We start from the raw sequence: 23,398 nt of genomic DNA, 5'->3' as shown, positions 1-23,398 counted from the left end.
CATTATTGCAACTCCTTCTTCGTGCCTGTCTCCACCCAACTTAATGGATTCACTTTCCCCATGTGAACAATAGTTATACTATTTTCTCACCTACCTCTGAGAATCAGTTGGTTAATGTCTGTATAAAGTGCTTTGAATTTATACAATGCTATATAAATGCAAAGTGAGTGTTGACTTTTTAGTGGCAGATACTCCATGTCAGTCTGTTGCTTGTAATATAGGATGGTTATGTGTTTAAGGAACTGGCTTGGGACTCACAAGATCTGATTAATTTTCCAGCTCTGCCACAGACTTCCTGAATGACCATGGACAACTCACTTAATCTCTATGCCTTAATTTCCCATCTGTAAAATGGGGATAATATTTCCTTTCTCCCATTCTTTGTCTTGTATATTTTGAATCCAATCCTGCACCAGTATGCCAGTGCATTGTGAATGGCATGATCGGCGCCTCATTGTAAACTCTTAAGGGAAGGACTGTCTCTCACTACATGTTTGATCCAAAGCTCATTGAATTCTATGGCAAGACTCCCAGTGACTTCAGACCTCTTTGGATCAGGCTCTTTGTGTGTGAACAGTGTTAGGCACAATGAGGCCCTGATCCCAGACGGGGCCATTAAGTCTTATTTTACTATAAATAATGCATATCAAATTCTACACCTGATTTGCTGTTATTGGTATTGGTCCCTTTTGGCATTCCTAGTGCTGATGATTTGTTTTAAGTTGGAAGATATATTTTTTACGGTCAGAAAAAAATTGATTTATTCCCCTACGTTAATAATAATAATAAAAGCAAATAAAAATAAACGTCTCTCTCAGACATCCCTCCCTGAAAGGGAAAGTTCTTTAAAAGAGTTCTTCTATTTGGTGCAGCGTTTCACTGGGAGGAAAAGTGGGCTCCGGTACTGTGTTTCACAGCTGAGATCAATACTGGTTTTATTTTTTTTTTCTTTTCTGTCGTGCTGAGAAGTTGGCAGAAAGGCTGGGCATGTGATCAGTTTTATAAATGAGACCACGGATGCGACTGGTGAATTAATGACACAAGAAAACACACTGCTGTCACTGCTCTCAGTCTAAAGGAGACAGCTTTTGTTGGACACAATTAATAATCAGGAATGGTAGAATTTTTGAAAGTGCCTAAATGACTTAGGAAGTCAAATCCCAAAGGGAATGATGACTACAGAGTTATTTATGCCCTTCTGAAAATACTTGACAATTGTTTGGGCTTACATGTGCAGAGTTGAGTGCCTAAAGTTAGGAACCTTATTTAGGCACTTAAATTGAAGCAGCCTGATTTTTTTTTCACAAGGTGCCACAGAAATGCCATTGAAATTAATGGGAGCTGCAGGTGTTCCAGATCCCTGAAAATCAGCCCATTTATATTTAGATGCTTAAATATCACTGCAATTGACTATTTTTAGGAACCTCCATTTGGAAAAACAAAACAAAAAACAGCGCTAATATTTTCCATGTTCTAAGCCGTTAAAGAAGCCACTTAAACCTATTTGGGTCAGTATAATCACACAGAACTGCTGATGTTCAATTTTTCCACACTTAAAGTATTCAACAGATTGCTTCAGGAACTGTGTGTTAGAAATAAGGTGAAGTAAGGTTAATACTGTGTCATAAGTCAAATCCAGCTAGGCCATTAAACATGTGCTTAACAAAAAGCGTGCACAAAGCGATCTCTCCATATCAGGTCTCTCAATTCTTGTCCTCAAGGGAAACCTGCACAATACCTTCAAAAGAGCGTAGGGACTTAAATTCATAACTCTCTAGACACCTGAAATCATGGGCTCAGAGACACTGCCTTTATGGCTCATTACAACACATTTGTAACTTACGCACCCTCCTTTGTCCTATGACTTCAGAGGTGTTAATTTCCCACTTCATTTTAACTGGTCTCCTGCAACATGTGTTAACCGTGTATGCTTAACATTCTGTCCGGTCTTGTATTTAGCTGCGTCACTCTGATTACTTTTTCCAGACCTGAAGGAGTGCTCTGTGCAGCTCAAAAGCTTGTCCCTTCCATTAACAGAGGTTGGTCCATTAAATGAGATGATCTCACCCAACTTGTCTTTCACTTAGCATTAGAGACATGAGCAGTCCAACTGAGTTAAGCACATGCTTATTCATCAAAGTACTTAAGAATGGACTTCATCACCTGCTTAAAGTTATGCACAAGCTTATGTACTTTACTGCATTGAGGCCCAGGTCTTGTACTACAAGACATTTCTGGAAAGACCAAATCATCTCATGAGGTCAATGGCAAAGCTCTTATTAACTTCAGTGGGGCCAGGATCTGAGCTAGTGATTTTACTGGGTCTAATTGTCTGAAGGCGATGAGGACTTTGCCTACAGGATACTGCTGGTATTGTAGGAAAGGCGAATGGAGTGTCGAGGTTTAAATGTTAACATAGCTCAAATGGTACCGTTTTACGCTCACTTTGCACAACTGTAGAAGACTGCAAGCCACTGGAGAATCAGTCCCCTACATACTTGTCACCATTGACACTCCGTTTAAGTTTTTCACTTCACTTACATAGGAGAGTGAATCTAAACAGGTCAGCATTGCTTTGTTTTCAGGAATGATGTTTAGCTCTTATAAGATGGTTTACATTTTGAGAGTCCTGTGTAAAATTTAAGGTTTCATGCATAGTCAAAGCTGATATTAAGTTCAAGATGATCTTTGTGTGGTCAGTACTCACAGGATCTGACCTTTACTATTACTCTAGAAGGTAGTTGAGTATTATTATCCTATTTTTGCAGGTGGAGAAACTGAGTCACGGTGAGGTTAAGTGACTTGCTGAAAATCACAGTGTGAGGTGGCAACAGAGCCAGGACTGGAGATGAACTGTTCCTAGAGCCTAGCTTCATGATTTAATCCACTTTAACATGTTGATTTAGAGTTAATTTCATCCCTGGCTGACCAGTAGTAGCACTGTGCTGTGCTCTTCAGGGTTCAGTATTTAAATACATTTCTATTAATTAGTTCAGTAGTCTATTTTATTCCCTCTTTAACCAAATCTAAATTTTGGGTCTAAAGTATCTGATTGTCCCTTTAACTGTGGAGCTGTTGCTTCAAATCTCAAGATTTGTTTTCCTGAGCTCAGTTAATTATTAAAAATGAATGTAAAAGATTAAGGAGCTCTACAGAGTCATCTATTTTTCAGCACTTTTGAGTGTTTGTAGTGGAGTCCTTTTGGTGAAGAAGAACTTTGATAAATCACAGCGGCTTTGTGACCAGTATCCTCCTGTCTTCAAAAAGCACATCTACCTGTTTCCATCAGTGATTCCCAGTCATTAAATAGGTATTTTCCCCATCACTGATATTTCTATCGTATGCTTTGTTGTCAAAGGAAAATGCTAGCAGAAAGACAGAGAGCATGCTGAAGGAATTCTCTATGCACAGATCTTTTCTTGGGCCCGCAGACACAGACCTCAGCCATCTCCAAGGGACCATCCACCACCCATCCTTGATCTTCATGGGGAGTTCTCCTTGGAATCGATAGCTTGAAGGGAACAGAGCCTAGAGAGATGAGCATTTGTTAAAGAATTGCCACTCAAACCTTAAAGTGGCAATTCTTCAACAAAAATATTTCAAATACAGATTCCAATGTGAAGCTGCAGAAATGGAATTAATTTGCAAACTGGATACCATCAGATTAGGCCTGAATAAAGACTGGGAGTGGTTGGGTCAGTACAAAACCTAAACTTAATTTGCCCAATACTATTTTTTCCCTACTGTTACTCTCACCTTCTTGTCAACTGTCTGTAATGGGCCACTCTCTTACCACTTCAAAAGTTATTTTTCCTCCCTTGGTATCTTGCTGTTAATTGATTTATCTCATTAGACTGACCTCACACTTGGTAAACCAGCCCCCATCTTTTCATGTGGTTATACCTGCTCCTGTATTTTTCACTTCATGCATCCGATGAAGTGGGTTCTAATCCATGAAAGCTTATGCTGAAATAAATTTGTTAGTCTCTAAGGTGCCACAAGGACTCCTCGTTGTGTTTCCCTAGTTTGTTATTGAGCAGTGAAGTGAAAAAAAAAATCATTGACTACCAGACCATCAACGACTGAACTATTTTAAAGTCAAATTGCAGGCCATGTAGTAAAACATTTGTTGTTTGAGCCCCAGAGCATTACTCTCTATAACAGAGATGTTAGGACATCCATGTTACTTAATGTTGCTCCCTGTAGTCAGGTTTGGTTTCACTGTTTCAGTCTCTACCACTGCAAGTAGTCATACTCTGCTCTCAGCTACACTGGTGTCAAACTCTCTGTCCTAACCCTATTGAAGTTAGTTGGCTCAATCCTCACACTTGATATAGCTGAGGAGAGAAAGGAAACTCTATGCGGCTTTTCTACACCTCTGATCCTGGTCCATTGAGGGCTGATGAAGTGCAGCTTATGCCAATGGAGGTATGTTGATTTCTGTGAGTTAAGGATCAGGTCTTCCACCTTTTCAGTTGTGCAGGGGGAAAAAAAATGAAGAATCTGCTAAGTTTAACCTCACTTTTACTAGGGAAAAAACCCAAACATTTTAAAATTAGACGTAGAAGATTTTGTACCCAGTTGTTCTTTTACTCCTAATGTACCAAAATGTACAAATAACTACTATATCACTACTGTGTCATCAATTCAAGAAAATATATAAGAGTAATAACTCTAATTGTATATGTGATCAGAAAATGGGATTTTTCAGTGGAAAATTAGATAAAAATGAAACGATTTGGGTTTTGGCAGTTTTCAGTGGAAATTTTTACCTCTCCATTGCAAAAATTAAAACTCAATACCCCAAAATGTTCAGGCAAAAACTGAGGAGGGAAATTGGTTTTTCAATGTAAAATCAAAAATTCTCTCAGAAAACCAGACACTTTCCACAAAATAATTCATTTCCTTGAAAACTCAATTTTTCCATCAGTAAAAGTTTCAATAACATTTTTTCAGCCAGTTCTGCTTATTAATAGAGCTGAAGGGGAAATGGTGAGTATTTTTTTATGGAAAAAATGTCAAATTATCATAATTTTTTGAAATGTCCCCCAAATTAAAAATAATAATTGTTTTTATGTTTAAAAAAATAGAAAAAAGTATATAATATTTGAAATCCAAAAGAACATTGTTTTTAAGGTTTTGTTTTTTCCTTTCCTTTCTTCCATAGTTTCGTCATCTTCCAGTGACAAAAAGGAAAAATGGGGGGAAAAGAGAAAGGAAAAAATGAAAAATAAAGGGCAAAAAGCCCAAAGCAACATATTTTGCAGTTTGGGTTTTTTTCACAGGAAAAAAAACCCAGGAGATTTTATGGGAGAAAAAAAGTCTTTAAAATTTTGTTTCCCCAGAAAGGGCATTTTTCATCTTTGAATGAAAAAAAAAATGTTTTGTTCCACTTAGTATCAACATTGCTTACCCTTGGAACATTTCTCTACAAAATTATATAGTATTTAAACATGGCAGATACATGGGGACACACACACACACACGCGTGCGCACACACACACACACACACACACACGATCAGATAGCAAGTGTGAAAAATCAGGACGGGGGTGGGAGGTAATAGGTGCCTATATAAGAAAAAGACCCAAAAATCGGGACTGCCCTATGAAATCAGGACATCTGGACACACACACACACACACTGTGTTGCTGTGAGCCAAGATTGCAGTGTGCTGAGGAAAAAAAAATATCGCACACGGCTTGGCCCTCTATCAGCAGCTGTCAGTCTTTCTTTTATGGAAGTGCTAAAAATTCATGAGGTTCACTCAATAAAAGAAGGAAAATGAATAATAATGATGATCCTGCTGCCAATAAAAGAATGCAAGTAGGCAGATGCTGACAAAGCTTCCTAGTGCAGCTGATGGCTGTGAGACAAGATGGCTCAGTGAGCCAGATTCCCCATTGCCGTGATCCTTGTGAAAATGGTTATTCTGTAAGTAATATCTTACCCCTACTTTGCACTGGCGTGAAGTTTGGCAACATAGCCATCACCGAAAGATTGTCCCAGGTATTTGCTTAAGACTCATCGGAGTGAATAGTGACTGCTGACACTTTGGTAGAGTACTCTAGGAGATTCTGTGATAATGGGTGACATCCTTTGAATCAGATGAATGTTGTACCAAAGCCCCCTTCATGTTGGAGTTATCAATACTCCTGGAACTTCATATGAAGGACAGGAGAACGCTCCTGTATCATAAGAGACTCTGTTTGGCCCTGATCTGGAAAAGCATTAAGCATGTACGTAAGTGCACCCTTGTTCAGCATTTAAACACTTGCTTAAATCTCCCTGATTTAATACAGTCCTCCAGGAGGAGGATAGTCATCTGGTCCATGAGAAGCATTTAGGTCTCTGAGACCTTTAGCTGAGGGAAAGTGAGACAGAACTACATTTTTTTTCAAGAGAAGCAGAGAGGCTTATCGGAGAGGTATCATTAAAGAATGTTAAACACTTTGTTTAAGGATGAGTTAGCTACTGGCATATTAGTGACTGTTCTGGCAAATAGAACAGCTATTGTGCACTCAGACATTGCACCCCCAACCTGTACAACTTTATTCAGAAAGGGCCAGCTTCAGTAAGTCATCCGTATTGAGGACAGCATGTAGGCCCTTGGACTTAAACACGTTTATTTTGTTTTTCTCCCTTTGTCATTTGACTCCACTGATTGCAACTTTGGTGGTAACCTTGCCCCTGAATTCTCCTTCTGTTGCCCTCAACTCCCAGCTCTGCAAATCTGCCACTTATTGCTTGTTCAAAACTGCTGATGTATTCAACTCCCTTGAGTCCACTTCTGGTGAAATCCTCATCCGTGCCATCTCCTCTTGCATTGTTCCCTACAAAAATCACATTCATTACCGCTGGATAGAGCTCCCTTCCCTGTAGCCCTCAAAAGTCCCAAGTCTCCAGATTTCAGCTATTGTCTACCTTTCCCAAATACTCAGTGAAGTAGGTCATCCCCATCCTCGGAGAACTTGTTGGCATTTCAGGATTCAGGTCAAAATTGCTCTCCCTGGGCTTGATTCAGCTTTGCCCTGCACTCATGTCATCATTTACACTGTGCAAAGTGGATGTAAAATGCTGCCAGACTGACCTGGGGGCATCTTGCACCCACTTTGCGCTGGAGTACAGGTGCACAGCACTGGCAAATTAGGCCCCTCCCTGGATTTGCCTGTTTCAATCTGATGTTCTGGGCCAGCTCCTCAGCTGGTTTAAATCAGCGTAGCTCCATTGAAGCTGATTTTCAGAAGTTGAGGATCTGGGCCTCTACTTCCTGCTCCTTTTACTTATCTAGGATCAACCTCCACTCTAGCTTGGCATGAGAGTCTTCATCTCTGCAGCTTCACTAGCCAAAATAGCCTTCCCTGCATCTCTGCGCAGTATCTGGGAGGGATTGCAACTGCTTTGAAGGAGAGGGTCAAAATTCAAAATGATCTGGACAAATTGGAGAAATGGTCTGAGGTTAACCAGATGAAGTTCAATGAAGACAAATGCAAAGTGCTCCACTTAGGAAGGAACAATCAGTTTCACACATACAGAATGGGAAGAGACTGTCTAGGAAGGAGTATGGCAGAAAGAGATTTAGGGGTCATAGTGGACCACAAGCTAAATATGAGTCAACAGTGTGATACTATAGCAAAAAAATCAAACGTGATTCTGGGATGCATTAACAGGTGTGTTGTAAACAAGACACGAGAAGTCATTCTTCAGCTCTACTCTGTGCTGGTTAGGCCTCAACTGGAGTACTGTGTCCAGTTCTGGGCACCGCATTTCAAGAAAGATGTGGAGAAATTGGAGAGGGTCCAGAGAAGAGCAACAAGAATGATTAAAGGTCTTGAGAACATGACCTATGAAGGAAGGCTGAAGGAATTGGGTTTGTTTAGTTTGGAAAAGAGAAGACTGAGAGGGGACATGATAGCAGTTTTCAGGTATCTAAAAGGGTGTCATCAGGAGGAGGGAGAAAACTTGTTCACCTTAGCCTCTAATGATAGAACTAGAAGCAATGGGCTTAAACTGCAGCAAGGGAGATTTAGATTAGACATTAGGAAAAAGTTCCTAACTGTCAGGGTAGTTAAACACTGGAATAGATTGCCTAGGGAAGTTGTGGAATCTCCATCTCTGGAGATATTTAAGAGTAGGTTAGATAAATGTCTATCAGAGATGGTCTAGACAGTTTTTGGTCCTGCCATGAGGGTAGGGGACTGGACTCGATGACCTTTCGAGGTCCCTTCCAGTCCTAGAGTCTATGAATCTATGAATCAGCTCACCCGCCGCCGCCCCTTTGAAACTTTGCCATAAATAATACATTGTCTCCCTGGCTCATGCCTCTTAATTTCTGTCTCCCTCTTCGTGTTGCCTTATGACTGTGAGGCTTGATTTTTCCATTATGCCTTGGAGAGCTGGACACTCAACTCCTTTTGGAAGTTGGCACTGAAATCCCTGAGTTACTTTTGGAACTCCCACCTATAGTCTTTAATTAATTTGCCCTACAATGTCATAGCACCATGCTATCTGTATTTTATCCCACCCACTGCCTGCTCTCTATTATTTAGCTCTGTAAAGTGGTTTGGGATGCAGTTTATATGAAAGACACTTGAGCAAACAAAGTTGCATTGCATCAAGTCTGAGAGGTGCTGTATAAAACCACATTTTACAGCGTGGACTAGTGAGTTAGTTTTTAGTGTATTGACAGTTGCTTCATGTCTTTATTTTATAATGTATTATTGTCCCTGGCGCTGTTTCTGCAAAATGTGATTGGCTGATATTGCAGGATCAGGGCTTGGAGGAAATTTCTTTTAAGTGAAGTCAGCAGTTGTGAAAGGTGCCAGATTGACAATCCTGCAGAATGACCAGGCGGGTGAGGTATTATCTTTTGTTGGACCAACTTCTGATGATGAGAGAGACATGCTTTTGAGCTACACAGAGCTCTTCTTCAGGTCCTGAGGAAGAGTTCTGTGTAGCTTGAAAGCCTGTCTCTCTCACCGATGGAAATTGGTCCAGTAAAAGATATTACCTCACCCACCTTGTCTCTCTAATATCCTGGGACTGACACCACTACAACATTACATACAGCCCTGTAGAATGACATTGTCTTCTACTTATCTCCCAAGCAGGAAGTACACCATCAGCAGCAGCAATGCAAGATTACCCCGTAACACTTTCCCCAATATTTTTCTGCTATGGATTCGTCCAGTGGTCAGATTATTCATTGCAAATGAAACTCCTGCCACTTGTAGCTCTTCTTTCTGTCTGCAGATAGTTTGCAAACCCATCCTGATTTCTGTAGATTGATTTGTATTATTCATAAGTACTCACTGGATAGTTCAGACACTTTCTTTCCTAGTCTGCCAGTTTCTTCTCAAACTGTTTACTTCCTGAGTTTTGCTGTTTATAATCTCTGATGCATGAGTAGCCTTCTGGTATTTTTTTTTCTGCTCTCTATATGGATGGCAAATAGCAAAGAAAAGCAGTCCCCCAATGTAATTTTCTGTCTCAATGATCTTGTGCCCTAAAATCCAAGAAACTTTTGAAATTTGTGAATATTTTTACAAATGTACAATGGCCATCTGAATACTCTCACAGGGAGTCTGCAGGCCTCTACAGAGATTAAGGTCCTATCATGCTATGCACTGCAGAAACACATAAAAGAATCTAGGGTTGACACACTAAATATATGGGACAAAGGAAGGATAATCAGCCCACATTTTACAGAGAGTTGGCACTCATCTCTCATGAGCACCCACCCTGCAAGTTGAGCTTATGCATGCTTGCCATTTTTTCCTCAGTTTCCTCAGCTTATGGTTCCCCTGTCAGCTGCCACACTTATCAGGCGGGTCTCTGGTGACTCAGCCCTCTGTCCAAGTCACACTCTGTCCATGTGCAAAACAAACAAATCCCTTCTGAGTTAGGCCCTCTGTTGGACTCTGTAACATCTCTTTATCTGCAGACCTATCCCTGGGCTGGATCCTCAATCAGTCCAACAGGGTCTATCACACTACCTTGCTTTGAGCTGTCTCTCAGCCCCTTCTGGGCTCTCTCAAATTGTTCCTGCTCTGATATGGAGCAGTGCCCAAGGACTCCCTCCGTGGAGGCAATGTCTTTGCTCTCTTTGGACCTTTCTGTCCCCAACACTTCTGCTGGGCCACTAAAAGAATTCAGTTCCCCTTTTGGGGTGCCTCAAAGTCCAAGCCATTTCCTCCATGGCTGTTGAGGTGAACCCAGGCCCCCCAACAGATCCAAGTCCCAGCCCAGGGACCCTATAGATAGCAGCCATCTGCCACATCTCTTTAAATAAACTGCATCACTGCTCACTTCCCTGTGGCTCCAACACATTCTTCACCTTACCTCAGGGCCTTGTCCTGGTTGAGTCCCAGCAGCCAGCCCAGAGCTCTTTCTTGTTCCCCAACCTCAGTCTCTGCCATCGTGGCTCTGTCCTAAGTCCACACTATCCACGCTCCTCCAGCTCCAACAAGGAACTGAACTCATTAGGGTCCTGCAGCTCTTTTTATACTAGCCTGCTGGGCTTTAACTGGCTACTTCCCCAAAATCACTCTAGGACATTTGGAGGACTTTTCTTCTGCTCCTCTTTGGGACAGAGTTTGGTAGGAGCCTGAGGCCTCCAGGCAGGGCCAGCTCCAGCTTTTTTGCCACGTCAAGCAACAAAGGAGGGGGGGGAAGCCTCATTCTTCGGCGGCAATTCAGCAGCCGGTTGTTCCTTCCAAGAGGGACTGAGGGACCCGCTGCCGAAAACCTGGATGTACCGCCACTTCCCATTGGCCGCCCCAAGCACCTGCTTCCTGCGCTGGTGCCTGGAGCTGGCCCTGCCTCCAGGCTGTCACATACATCTTACCAATGTTGTGTCCCTTTCTTCACCTGGTGCTCCACCAGTGATACTAACCTCAACTGCCTGCTAGTCCACTTCACCGATGAGCACTTTAGTAGGGTAGGAGAATAATTAGCAAGTTATTTTGTTTAAGTATCATTAAAAAAGAAACAACAAATAGGGTAAAATTGTTCCTTAATGGTTTGATTTGTCTCTTTAGTAAAGCTTGGGTGTAATTATGGAACCTTTGACTCCATGTGGGAAAAAAAAACAACTTTAAACAGTAATCAATTCTGAGTTTTGAACCCAGGCCTGCAGTACCCCAAGCAGCTGCCACCCTGAAGCTCTTTAGAGCTACTGGAAAAGGGAGCAGGTAGAACTTGAGCTGGCCGAGAACTCCTGATTGGGAGAGATGTCTGGCCCTGCCAATTGGCTCAAATGAAATATTTAAGCCAGAAGAAGGCACAGGAAGCTGTCTGAGCATCTAGGTGAATTTATGGCTGTCTACTGCTTTGATACTCTGCATCCTTGCTTGCATCTTGAGCCCTGCCTTCCATTCTGTTCCTTCCCTCCTTATCCCAGATATCCATCTGCTGCTGGTTCCTGCTTGCCTGCCTCACTCCAGGTCCATGCTCATATGCCCTGCGTCCGATCCTTGGCCTGACCCTTGATTCTATCTCTGGCTATGTCCTCCTGGCTCTAGTTTCTGGCTCCTGACTTGCATGGTTACGCCTGATTGCCCATGGCCTGGTCCTTACAGTAACCCAAGCTGGAAATGTACAGTCTCATTCATACACACAGAAGGCATTCAAAGATGGTTCAGAATAACAGGATGTAAATGCCTGAGTTTTCTGTCATGCTAGTATAAATCTACTGACTTCTGTGCAGTAACTCCTGATTTACCCTAGTGCAAGTGAGAGAAAAATCAGGCCGGCAGACAGAGGGCTCACAGAAAACAAAAGCGGAAACTAAGAGGAAAGCTTGCTTAAAATAATTTGAAAAATGATTTATTGGATGCAACATCTACCCTTGGTGATTTCTGGTATTATTACTTTTCTTTAGTACAACCAGGGAGGACAATAACTCTCTGTGGGCTAACGGAAAATTATGATCTATTGCAAAAGAGTGAGGGAAAATGCATCATAGGAGGTTGAATATGTGCCACATGCTCTCCCTGATGCTGTTGCACAAGTCGGATCTCACTGGACACGTCTGTTTGAATGTCTGCTGGAGAAAAGGGAATGTAAAATGTTAGAGCAAATGTCATCTAGCGAAGAAAGAAGGGAAGGCATTGGACTGAAAGGGATTGGTGACTGCGGGCTTTGGAGTGTGTCCACTTATAAGGGTGAGGAACTGGAAGCCAGAAGTCTGTTCCCAATTTTACCACTGATTTAATGCGTAGCCTAAGGGTGGTGTAACTTTGCCTCTCCAGGGCCCCAAACATGCTTCCTTTGAAGTCAACGGAAGATTTGTCATTGATACCATCAGGCCCAGGGTTGGGGTCTATGTCTCCTTTTACTCTTCTACTTGGGGATACCTCTAGGATCTATCTCAGCAAACTACTGTGAGGATTAGTGAATAAGTGTATTAAGTCTCAAACTTTTTTACTGGCAACCCCTTTCACATTGCAAGTCTTTGAGTGCAACCCGCCTAATAAATTAAACACACTTTTTAATATACACCTCTACTTCAATATAACGCTGTCCTTGGGAGCAAAAAAATCTTACCGTGTTATAGGTAAAACTGCATTATATCGAACTTGCTTTGATCCGCCGGAGTGGGCAGCCCTGACAGCCAGAGAGCTGCTTTACCACGTTATATCCAAATTCATGTTATATCGTGTCACATTATATCAAGGTAGAGGTGTATTTAACACCATTATAAATGCTGGAGGCAAGCGGTGTTTGGGGTGGAGGTTGACAGCTCACAACCCCTCAAGTGATGACCTCGTGATCCCCTGAGGGGTCCTGACCACCTGTTTGAGAACACCTGTGTTAAGTGGAGTTTAACATTATTTTTCCTGGAAAAAAGAAAGAGTTTTTGTGTTCAAAATTTTATGATTTTTTCTCCCTGTTGTGGACATAAGGTTTTAAATGCATTTTTTCTAAATAATTTTTATTTCATTTTTAAAAATGCATTTTGATTGTTCACTTTTCTTCTGTTACTTATTTACTTACTTTCAGGGGGAGAAAGTGAGAAAAATAAAAAATAAAATAACAAAAAGTCAGAGCGTGGGTTTTTTTCCTCATTTTTATGGAAAATTTTCAGAATTTCAAAAACATTCAGAAATATGTTAAAATTTTCTTCAAAATTTTATTAGCAAAAAAGACAGTCATTGTCAAAAATTGTCATTGTTGAATAATGACAAAAAATTTCATTGTCATTGAAATCTTATTTTTTAACAACCACTACAAAACCAACACCATCAGCATAGGCAGTGTCTACACTGAAGAGCTACAGTGGCACAGCTGCTGTAGTGTTTCACATATAGACAAATCCTTAGAGGTCATCTTCAGAGAGATACTTGTACTGTCACAGGGTCAGCAACCTCTGGCACGCAGCCCATCAGGGTAATCCAAAGGTGGGCCGTGAGATATTTCGTTTATATTGATCATCTGCAGGCACGGCCCCCTCGCAGCGCCCAGTGGCCGTGGTTTGCCATTCCCAGCCAATGGGAGCTGCGGGAAGTGGCAGGCCACAGGGATGGTCAGCGTAAACAACATATCTCGCAGCCCGTCTTCAGATTACCTGATGGGCCGCATGCCGAAGGTTGCCTGTACTATAAGTATACTCCCAACATTTCTTTGATGAGTCAATTTTAACTCATTAAGTCATATCCACATTAAGGTTCTGTCTAGATACAGATCCATATTATAGGGTTAAGACAGGATTCCCAAAGCAGTGTGGAGAGATGGTATAATCAAGAGATAAAGGCAATGCCTCACTTTATTTTAATAATTATTCATCAACATATTATTTAAACCATATTCAGTTCCTGGCAAGTTTATTCTGGCCAGAGGCTTTTTTCAAATGGTTTAAAAAGCCAAAATGATCAAGATATTTGTTATGTACCGTATCTGGTGCATTTCATCCAGAAGTATCCCCAGGACATCTATGTGCAGCCATCTCCTGCGCAGAACATGGCAACCCTTCAAGAGCACCCCATTTCGTTGCATAACAGTTCAGGACAGGAAGCAAGGAAGCAGATGATATGAAATGGAAACTTATGAGGAATTTAGATTGTTTGAATGTAATAATGTAGATTGAGATTTGGAGAGACATTTTCCATATAACTGTTTAAAACAAAAAACAAAAATGCAACAAAAATGTTCAGGAAAATGACAGTAATTGTGTGTAGCACTGCAATATCATTAACAATTCAGTATTTTTTTTTAATTATAGCTTAAAATGGCCAGATTTTCCCAGTTGGGGGCAATCACTAGTCTCTTGAATATATTGGCCATGGGAGTCTTTCTGTTCTCTGATTTAGAGATGGCTATGCAAACACATCTGGCACAAACGCTCATTCTCATGCATCTTCACAACGCTTTTGCTTTCCACAAACATCCTTTTGAACAACCAGCCACACTTGGTCAAATATTTGCAGCAAATGAAATCAATAGAGTGGGAAAACCATGAATTCGCTGTGACAATGTTTCTGTTTTAGTAATCCAACAAATGATCACAGATACTCTTTTGCAGAATTAGTCTATCCACTGTTATAGCTGCAGGTCGGTGATTGACTGTAACAAAGGCTATGTCTACACTTAAACCGCTACCATGGCTCAGTTGCAGCACTTCTGTGTAGACATGCTACCGCAACAGAGAGAGTGTGTACGGGGAGACTTTGGCAAACCAGTAAAGTGCCTGAAACCACGATGGCTTATTGTTAAAGGTGGCCTAGTTAGCAAGCTGTAAATTGAACATTCAGCAGTCTCAGCTTGACCAAGGCTGGAGGGGGAGTTTTGGGGTGCCACAGAAAGGGCAGCTTGACCCCGCGTCCTTCCTGATAAGAATTGTGTTGAAGTTGGTGATACATGCATTTTAAAAGAGCAGGATGTGCCCCAGGAATGTCTATTGGGGTCTCAAGGCTTCAAACTCTGGAAAAACCCACACCTGGTTAATCAATAATCAGAAGGAGCCTCTTGCTTTCCCATTGGAACTGCTTGCTTAACAAGTTTTCTTTAAGGGACATGTCATTCTATTACTAATGTATAAATAAGGGATAAAAGCTTGAGATAGTTGGACTCGTTTGGGGACTGTTTTGGACTCTTTTTGGAATCTCCCTCTGGATACATCTTGCGGTCCCCACCGGCAGACAGAAGATTTGGTCACCAGCAGCCTGCCACTATTTCACTCGAGAGCCACACAGGACTTTGTTAATTATCGAGGGTTGAGGGTGTTTTACTAGTATCAGAGGGGTAGCCATGTTAGTCTGGATCTGTAAAAGCAGCAAAGAGTCCTCTGGCACCTTATAGGCTAACAGACGTTTTGGAGCATGAGCTTTCGTGGGTGAATATCCACTTCGTCAGATGCATGTTTTACTAATCTGTTGTGGATGTGTGTAAGTGCTTGAGACTAAGTAATGTTTAGCTTTAAGTGAAAGCACTCCTGTGCTGTCCTGTTTGTGCCAGCCATCTATCGGTCAGTTGGCTGTGTGTCCCCTGATTTATTTCCTGACACCTCCTCACACAAACTAAAAGTTACCAAGAGATTTGGGTTGAAAGAACCCTGGGTAACAAGTGCTCCCATTTCTGTAGTTAATACACCTCCCTGAGAGGTGGTAGCTAGGTCACTGGAACAATTCTTCCGACCTACCACTATCAACACTTAATTATGTTGTTCAGGGGTGTGGATCTTTCACACCCCCTTGAGCAATGTAGCTGGGTCAAAGTAACTTTTTAGGGTACTGCTGGTCATAGTCTGAATGACTAGTCATTATTTTCTAAGCACCCAGCTAATGTGATTTGTCGAGTCCTGCTTTGTGACTGATAACTACCCAGTTCATTTCTTCATGTATCATTCCTAGGTTGGGTGCCACAAGTGGTGTCCACACACCTGAAGTCAGCAGCTTGCGTTAATGACTCTAGGATATTCCTGGAGGAGCCTGTCGACTGGCAGCCTGGGGATGAAGTTATTGTGAGTGGAACTGGTCCTGGAGATACGTATCAACAAGAGGAAATTGTCACAATTGAGGCAGTGAACAACACTGAACTCTACCTTAGATCACCTCTCAGGTAAGTGGGACATGGGGGAATCCCAACAACAGGTAGCTAACTTGTGATTTGTCTACACAGGAAGTTATTCTTGATTAAGTATTCCTGATTAACTCCCTATGTAGATGCTCTTATTCCAGAATAAGAATTAATCCAGAATAGTTAATCTGCTTTGAATTATTGCAGATTATTTTTCATTTGTAGAAAAAAAGTCAGTAAAGCATGGGAGTCAGGTTCAGGAATCGCAGCAATTCCAGTATAAAGTGATGACAATACTATATAATACCTTCCCATGTGCATCAAGAGTAAACCAAGAACCAGCCAGTAGAGAGCTTTTTCATAGCAATTAAATCTTCAAAACTATTATGAAACTGTTATGAAAAACTCTACAACCTCAGGCACAAAACCAGCTTCTCACCCTTATTTATGATAATGAACCCTCCCCCCAGAAAACTTCTGATGATATTTTACTGAACCCATTTAAAAAAAAAAATTACTCTGAGCAGGAGAGTAGAATTTGCAAAGCTGAATTAGTTAACATATATTTCTTATGACCCTATTGGACACTGAGCATATTTGTTTTGGTTTAATTTTCCTTTTCTTTGCCAGGGCACACACAGCTGGGGCATTTCCAAAAATAAAACCACCAACCCAAGTGTAATAGAAATGTTCATTCTTTTTGGATAGTGGTGTCTGAGATGGTCCTGGTTGCCCAGTGCTGGTAGTCTATGCATCCATGGTGGAGATAACATAACAGAGTCTCTCGGGTTACTAGAGATTGATGCCCTTAATTATTAAAGTGGGGTACAGAGTAAAATACTGTGTGTTAGGGGTGGATATCGTAAGTCCTACATTTGGTCTCTAGTTGCCTGAAAAATGCTGGCCAGGAAAAGCAATATTTGGAGGTCATTAGGGCCCAATATATTCTGAATAGGGCTGGTCAACAATTTTCCAATGAAACTGTTTTTCACTGGAAAATTGGGTTTTTGACTAAATGAAAATTTTTGCAAAAAGTGTCTGTGGAAAAATTTGATTTTGTGGTGGTGGTGTTGATGTTGACTAACTGAATGCCCCAAACCAAAATATTTTTCATTTGGAAATGCAGCTACAGGGCATCTTAGGAGCTGTAGTTAGATTGTCTTCTGCCCCTAATATGCTGTATTCACTGGACTCCTGGCCAAACTGCATCTCCCATGATGTACCAGGGCTTGGGACTCAGGTAATTCAGCAGCTCCTGTCTTTAAGAGAGGAAACCATGTTGCAGCGTGGGCAATGTAGTCCAACCAGGGAGCCTGGCCTACAGAAGAGGATAGGAGCATGAGGCACTCAAACTGTCCTGAAATACCATGGCAACATTTCCAACTAGAAATATGTTGGGTTTTGGCTAAAATATTTTATTATATGAATTTCCACCAAAAATCAAAATTCTCTGTTCTTCTCCCACCCACCCCCCTTTTCTTTGACCAGCTATATTTCTGAATAGGATAGAGATAGGATGAAATAAATGAACAAAGCTCAAACATATAAAACTGCAACAAAACTATTACTAAACTAGTGAGGATTTGCCAATGATTGCAATGGCAATAGAATTGGGTCCCATTCCACAATTGTCTGAAATATACAGATGTGACCTGAGAGCATCACTTGGCTCTTACTCTTGAAGCTCAGCCTGGGTAACTCTTGGTGAACTTTTCTAGGAACCTGATGTGAGTTAGGGGTCATAATGAAGGAACCTGGTGGATTCAGATTTAATTCTGATTTTTTGTGTGTGTGCATAGAACATGTTGAAACCTTTTTAAACCAACCAGAGTCTTTCCATACTCCCAAACCCTTTTATAATTCACAGGAATTTGCTGTTGTAGTTATGAAATAGAGATGGACTCAGAGCTAGACCCTGGAACTTAACAAAACTAGTTTGGACCCAGCTCTGAATTGTGAAGTTTTCATCTCTAAGCTCAGGATGAACGGATGCTTCCTGGAGACGTTCCTGGCAGTCATGTTCTTGTGTCTGTTGCTGTGCTTTGTATAGGTTCCCCCACAGCTCTGGAGAAGAGTGGGTGCATGGGCAGCGCTTTGCTCTGAAAGCTGTTGTGGCATTGCTTAGCAGGAGAATTGTTTTCCAAGGAAACCTCACCAGAGAGAGGATGTCCCACCTAAAGGCGTGTGCTGAAGCAGGTGTGTCAAGAGGTAAGAAGATTATTTGGATAGAGACATGTTCAAAGGGAAAGAAACAAATAAAGGCAGTATTGTTACTTTGACATCACATTATGGTGTATCATTTTGTTATTCTGAACAGAATAACTTTGAAGCCCACTCAGCACCAGGAAAGTGAACTTATCTTTCCAGACATTGTTCGACATGAGAGTATGAAGTCTCAGGAGTAGAACTGAATTTCCTTGTTATCTTGCAGATGTGTTATCCTCATGCTGTTGTTGCAAGCCATCTTCAGACACCGCCATCCCTCCCCACACCTTTTTAAAATGAGCCTAAAGTGGTGGTAAAGAGGATATCTTTTGACAATAATGTTTCCATGTATATTTTCCAAGTTTATGTTAAACTTTTAATTGTGTTTACTAGGTAGTGACTTAAAGAAAATCTCCCAATCCTTTTTGTAGTCTGAGTGTAGAAGACTGAGATGTTACTAAGTGCATTTGGAAAACCTGGTCAAATAAAGATAATTGGTTTGATTTCCTCTCACTTACAGTGGTTTTATGCCTGTATAACTCCACTGACTTGCAGGGCAGGGTTCCTGGTTCACCCAGGGGTTCCTGCATAAAAGAGAGCAGAACCACACCCAGTAACTGTAATTTGAGGTGATAATTAGGACTGCTGACTGCACATGCTTTCCTTTAAAACTAAAATTCTGGCTGCTTTAAACTTTTGACACAAGACTTCATTTGGTATGCAGTAGCCAATTGCTGGTATAGCCTCATGGGTTTACTCTGGCACCCAGGAATATTGTCATTGATATGCAGTAGGAGTAGGAGGAGTTGGAGTGGTTTTATTTGTGTTAGAGTGAAGCTGTGGTTGTCAGAGGAATAACAAGATGATGATTTGGGTGGGTGTCAGATTGCCTGGAGTGGCTCATGACTGTGAGTGCCTACCTCAAGGCAGACTGTCAGAAAACGAGGCAGACACCCCCAACCTGGTGGTGTGTTCTATAATTCGATTTCATCAAACCAGTAACAAATGTGAACTCCTGGATCACTTATACCAGTCTTTTCATAGAGTCACAGACAGTCCCGTTAGATTCTCCAGTCTATCTTGCCACCCAGACAAACTGGACTTTGTGATGAAAGGTCATTTAAACCAAAAATCACATCACATTTAGTTTGCTCCCAGTCCCAAGAGACTAGTTACTTACCCCAGATCTCTAGATCTTACACCAAAGACAACACTGGTAGCCAATTCTGTAGTACACTAACTAAAGGTTTATTAGTTAAGGAAAGGAAATGAGAGTTACTGAGAGATTAAGGCAGGTAAAATATATGTGCAGGTGAGTCACAGTTTGTAATTCCAAATGGCGGCAGGGATGTTATAAATTGCCAGTTTCCCAAAAGTCTTTTCAGGGTTCCCAGATAGTCTCTGGGGACTCTGCTTTGCATCTGGTATACTTCCCTATAAGAGTCCAAATAGTCCAGAGATGTGGGATCTTTCCTGGAATCCATACTTATAGCATCTTCTCACAGAAAACAAGCTGTGAGAAGCCACGTGGGCTTTTCCTCTGGTGACGGAGAGAGGAACGCATTTTGAGTCTTTGACCTCCGATCATCATACACAATGCCCACTTGCTTCAAAATGAGCTCTTTTCTGTTAAAGTTCTTTGTTTGAATCGCACAAGGCTTCTTTCTCATTTGATGGCTCGTTTGGTGTGTTACTTAGTTACCGGAGTGTGTACAATGTACATGTTTGCTACTCCATTATACCAGGATACAGATAAGTGAAAACAATTCACATAACATCCCACTCATTTACATGAAGTTTAAGCACCAAACACACTCTTCTACATTTAACAACCACTTTTATCTATGCTAATACCCAAGTGAATTGCCCTGCAGCTCTGGCATGAGTTGTCACCTCGACTGCCAGCGTCGCAGTGGGATTTTGTTGTTACAGTTTTGTCTTAAAAATAAAAGAAAATAAATAAAATTGTGCTGTTAAAAGTGTCTGGACAGTGTTGGAGACTGAAAATCTCTCTGTAGCCTCAGAACGGGCACAGCTTGGGCAGAGGTAGTACAAATCTCCATATGCTACCCACCTGTGTGCCTCATGTCTGACCTGCAAGAGCCATCTCTAGGGACAAGAGGATTGTTCATGCTCAATCCCATTTAAATCCTCAACAAGGGAGAGGTGTGATCTGAGTGCCAGTCTCGGAGCCCTGCTTCCATCTTTGACTCTGAGAAAGTTGCTACTTAAGTTCTGTGTGTCACTGTCCCCACTTGCCAGGTGGGAGTAATAGTCTTTACTTACACCTCCGAGAGGTACTGCAAAGAGCTAATGTTCATAAAGAATTTTGAAGTATTCTCGTTGCAGTTTAATTCAAATACATCCATGCCCAATCGCCTTTTCACGAATCTGACCCACAGTAAATCAATGTCAAATTCATCTTTCCCAGGCACAGATCTATTTAGAACTGAACAGAAGGAGCTTACCGAAGCATAAAATGGCTTCAGCTTCCTGCAGGTTTCAATATACGTCCCTCTAAAAAGGATCAGCTCTTATGCATGGAAAGACATGGCTTAGGACTTTGCATGGAGCCTAGAGTCACTGTGGGGCTGGGCCGCTGACAGACTCTCTCTGCTGTATTTCAGATGCCTCGGCATGTCTGTACAAGAGGAGTGAGAGGATGCTAGGATCCCGGGATTTGGGGGCCGTTATTATTGTGCAGGCTTTCCAGGGTGAGGACAGTCACATCCATTTGGAAGGCGTTCAATTCCAGAACGTGGGCCAAGCGTTCCAGCAGCACCTGAGTGCACTGACCATTGCCGGGGATGCCCGTATGACTGGTGAGAGACTGGTTAGGGCCCTTGCTTAGCACTTGGGAGACCTTGGTTCAATTACCTGCTCTGCCACCAACTTCCTCTGTGGACTCAGCCAAGTCACTTAGCCTCTCTGTGCTTCAGCTCCTTATCTGTCAAATGGAGATAATAGCACTGCCTCAACTCTTGGGGGTCTTGTCAGGATAGAGACACTAAAGTCTGTGAAGTGCCGTGGGATCTATTGATGAAAACTGCTATACTGTATAAGAAATAGGTGCTATTGATGATTATTATAGTTCGGAGAAAGGCCCAAGAAATGCCATGAATCAAGCCTCCGCTGATTGAACTTGGGCATGAAAATGATCATGAAATGGTAGAGTTCATGATTCTAAGGAACGGTAGGAGGGAGAACAGCATAATAAAGACAATGAATTTCAAGAAGGCAGACTTTAGCAAACTCAGGGAGTTGGTAGGTTAAGATTCCATGGGAAACAAGTGTAAGGGGAAAAACAATAGAAGACAGTTGGCAGTTTTTCAAAGAGACATTATGAAGGGCACAGGAGCAAACTACTCCACTGCGTAGGAAAGATAGGAAGTATGGCAAGAGACCACCCTGGCTTAACCAGGAGATCTTCAGTGATCTAAAAATAAAAAAAAAACCTACAAAAAGGGGAAACTAGGTCAAATTACAAAGGATGAACATAAACAAATAATGCAAGCAATTAGAAAGGCCAAGGCACAAAACGAGATCAAACTAGCTAGAGACATAAAGGGTAACAAGAAAACATTCTACAAACACATAGACGCAAGAGGAAGACCAGGGACCAATTGGGCGGGGGGAATGATAACAGAAAATGTGGAAATGGCACAAAGCTTAATGACTTCATTGTTTCGGTTTTCAGCAAGAAGGTTGGTGGTTATTGGACATCTAACATATTGAATACCAGTGTTAATGAGGTAGGATCAAAAGAGGCTAAAATAGTGAAAGATAAAGGTTACTTGGACAAAATAGATGTCTTCAAGTCACCAGGGTCTGATTAAATGCATCCTAGACTATTCAAGGAGCTGACTGAGGAGATATCTGAGCCATTAGCGATTATCTTTGAGAAGTGATGGAAGATGGGAGAGATTCTAGAAGATCGGAAAAGGGCAAATATAGTGCAAATTTATCTATAAAAAAGGAAATAAGGACAACCCAGGGAATTACAGACCAGTCAGCTTAACTTCTGTACCCAGAAAGATAATGGAACAAATAATTAAACAATCAATTTGCAAACATCTAGAAGATAATGAGATGATAAATCACAGTCAGCATGGATTTGTTAAAAATAAATCATGTCAAACCAACCTGATATCTTTCTTTGACAGGGTAACAAGCCTTGTGGATAGGGGGAAGCATTAGACATGCTATATCTTGATTTTAGTGAAGCTTTTGATTCTGCCCCGCATAACCTTCTCATAAATAAACTAGGGAACTGCAACTTGGGTGGAGCTACTATAATGATCTGGACAAACTGGAGAAATGGTCTGAAGTAAATAGGATGAAATTCAGTAAGGACAAATGCAAAGGACTCCATTTAGGAAGGAACAATCAGTTGCGCACATACAAAACAGGAAATGATCGCCTAGGAAGGAGTACTGCGGAAAGGGATCTGGGGGTCATAGTGGACCACAAACTAAATATGAGTCAAACAGTGTAACGCTATTGCAAAAAAAGCGACCATCATTCTGGGATGTATTTGCAGGAGTATTGTAAGCAGGACAGGAGAAGTAATTCTTCCACTCTACTCTGCTCTTATTTGGCCTCAACAGGAGCATTGTGTTCAGTTCTGGGTACCACATTTCTGGAAGGATGTGGACAAACTGGAGAAAGTCCAGAGAAGAGCAACGCAAATTATTAAAAGTCTGGAAAATATGATCTATGAGGGAAGATTGAAAAAATTGGGTTTGTTTAGTCTGGAAAAGAGAAGACTGAGAAGGGACACAATAACAGTTTTCAAGTATGTAAAAGGTGTTACAAGGAGAAGGAAGAAAAATTGTTTTTCTTAACCTCTGAGGATAGAAGCAGCAGCAATGGGCTTAAATTGCTGCAAGGGAGGTTTAGGTTGAATATTAGGAAAAACTTCTTAACTGTTAGGGTGGTTAAACACTGGAATAAATTACCTAGGAAGGTCATGGAATCGCCATGATTGGAGATGTTTAAGAGCAGGTTAGACAAACACCTGTTAGGAATGGTCTAGATAATATAGCCCTGCCATGAGTGGAGGAGACTGGACTAGAAGACCTCTTGACGTCCCTTCCAGTTCTATAATTCTATGATTCTATGTTTTCTTCAAAATCTATGTTCCAAACCACACCAAATTTTGTATTTAGGGTCCTCTCTC

The 23,398-nt window shown here is 41.5% G+C and overlaps 1 protein-coding gene across 5 annotated transcripts in view; it reads left to right on the top strand.

Annotated features, from left to right (window-relative positions):
* PKHD1 (PKHD1 ciliary IPT domain containing fibrocystin/polyductin) overlaps positions 1-23,398 on the top strand; it is a 382,755-nt gene that overhangs the window by 163,363 nt on the left and 195,994 nt on the right. For 4 of the 5 annotated variants that reach the window (XM_050948683.1, XM_050948682.1, XM_050948686.1 and 1 more), the window contains exons 38-40: positions 15,849-16,056; positions 18,065-18,222; positions 20,847-21,041. In XM_050948683.1, the coding sequence (XP_050804640.1) occupies positions 15,849-16,056; positions 18,065-18,222; positions 20,847-21,041 (561 nt within the window). The remainder of the gene's footprint in view (positions 1-15,848; positions 16,057-18,064; positions 18,223-20,846; positions 21,042-23,398) is intronic. The other variant, XM_050948684.1, reaches the window with a different exon arrangement.

The sequence above is a fragment of the Gopherus flavomarginatus genome, chromosome 4, assembly GCF_025201925.1.
Source record: "Gopherus flavomarginatus isolate rGopFla2 chromosome 4, rGopFla2.mat.asm, whole genome shotgun sequence".
NCBI classification, from domain to species: domain Eukaryota; kingdom Metazoa; phylum Chordata; order Testudines; family Testudinidae; genus Gopherus; species Gopherus flavomarginatus.
Note: the sequence above shows the minus strand (reverse complement) of the source record. Positions and strands in the feature narration are given on the sequence as shown.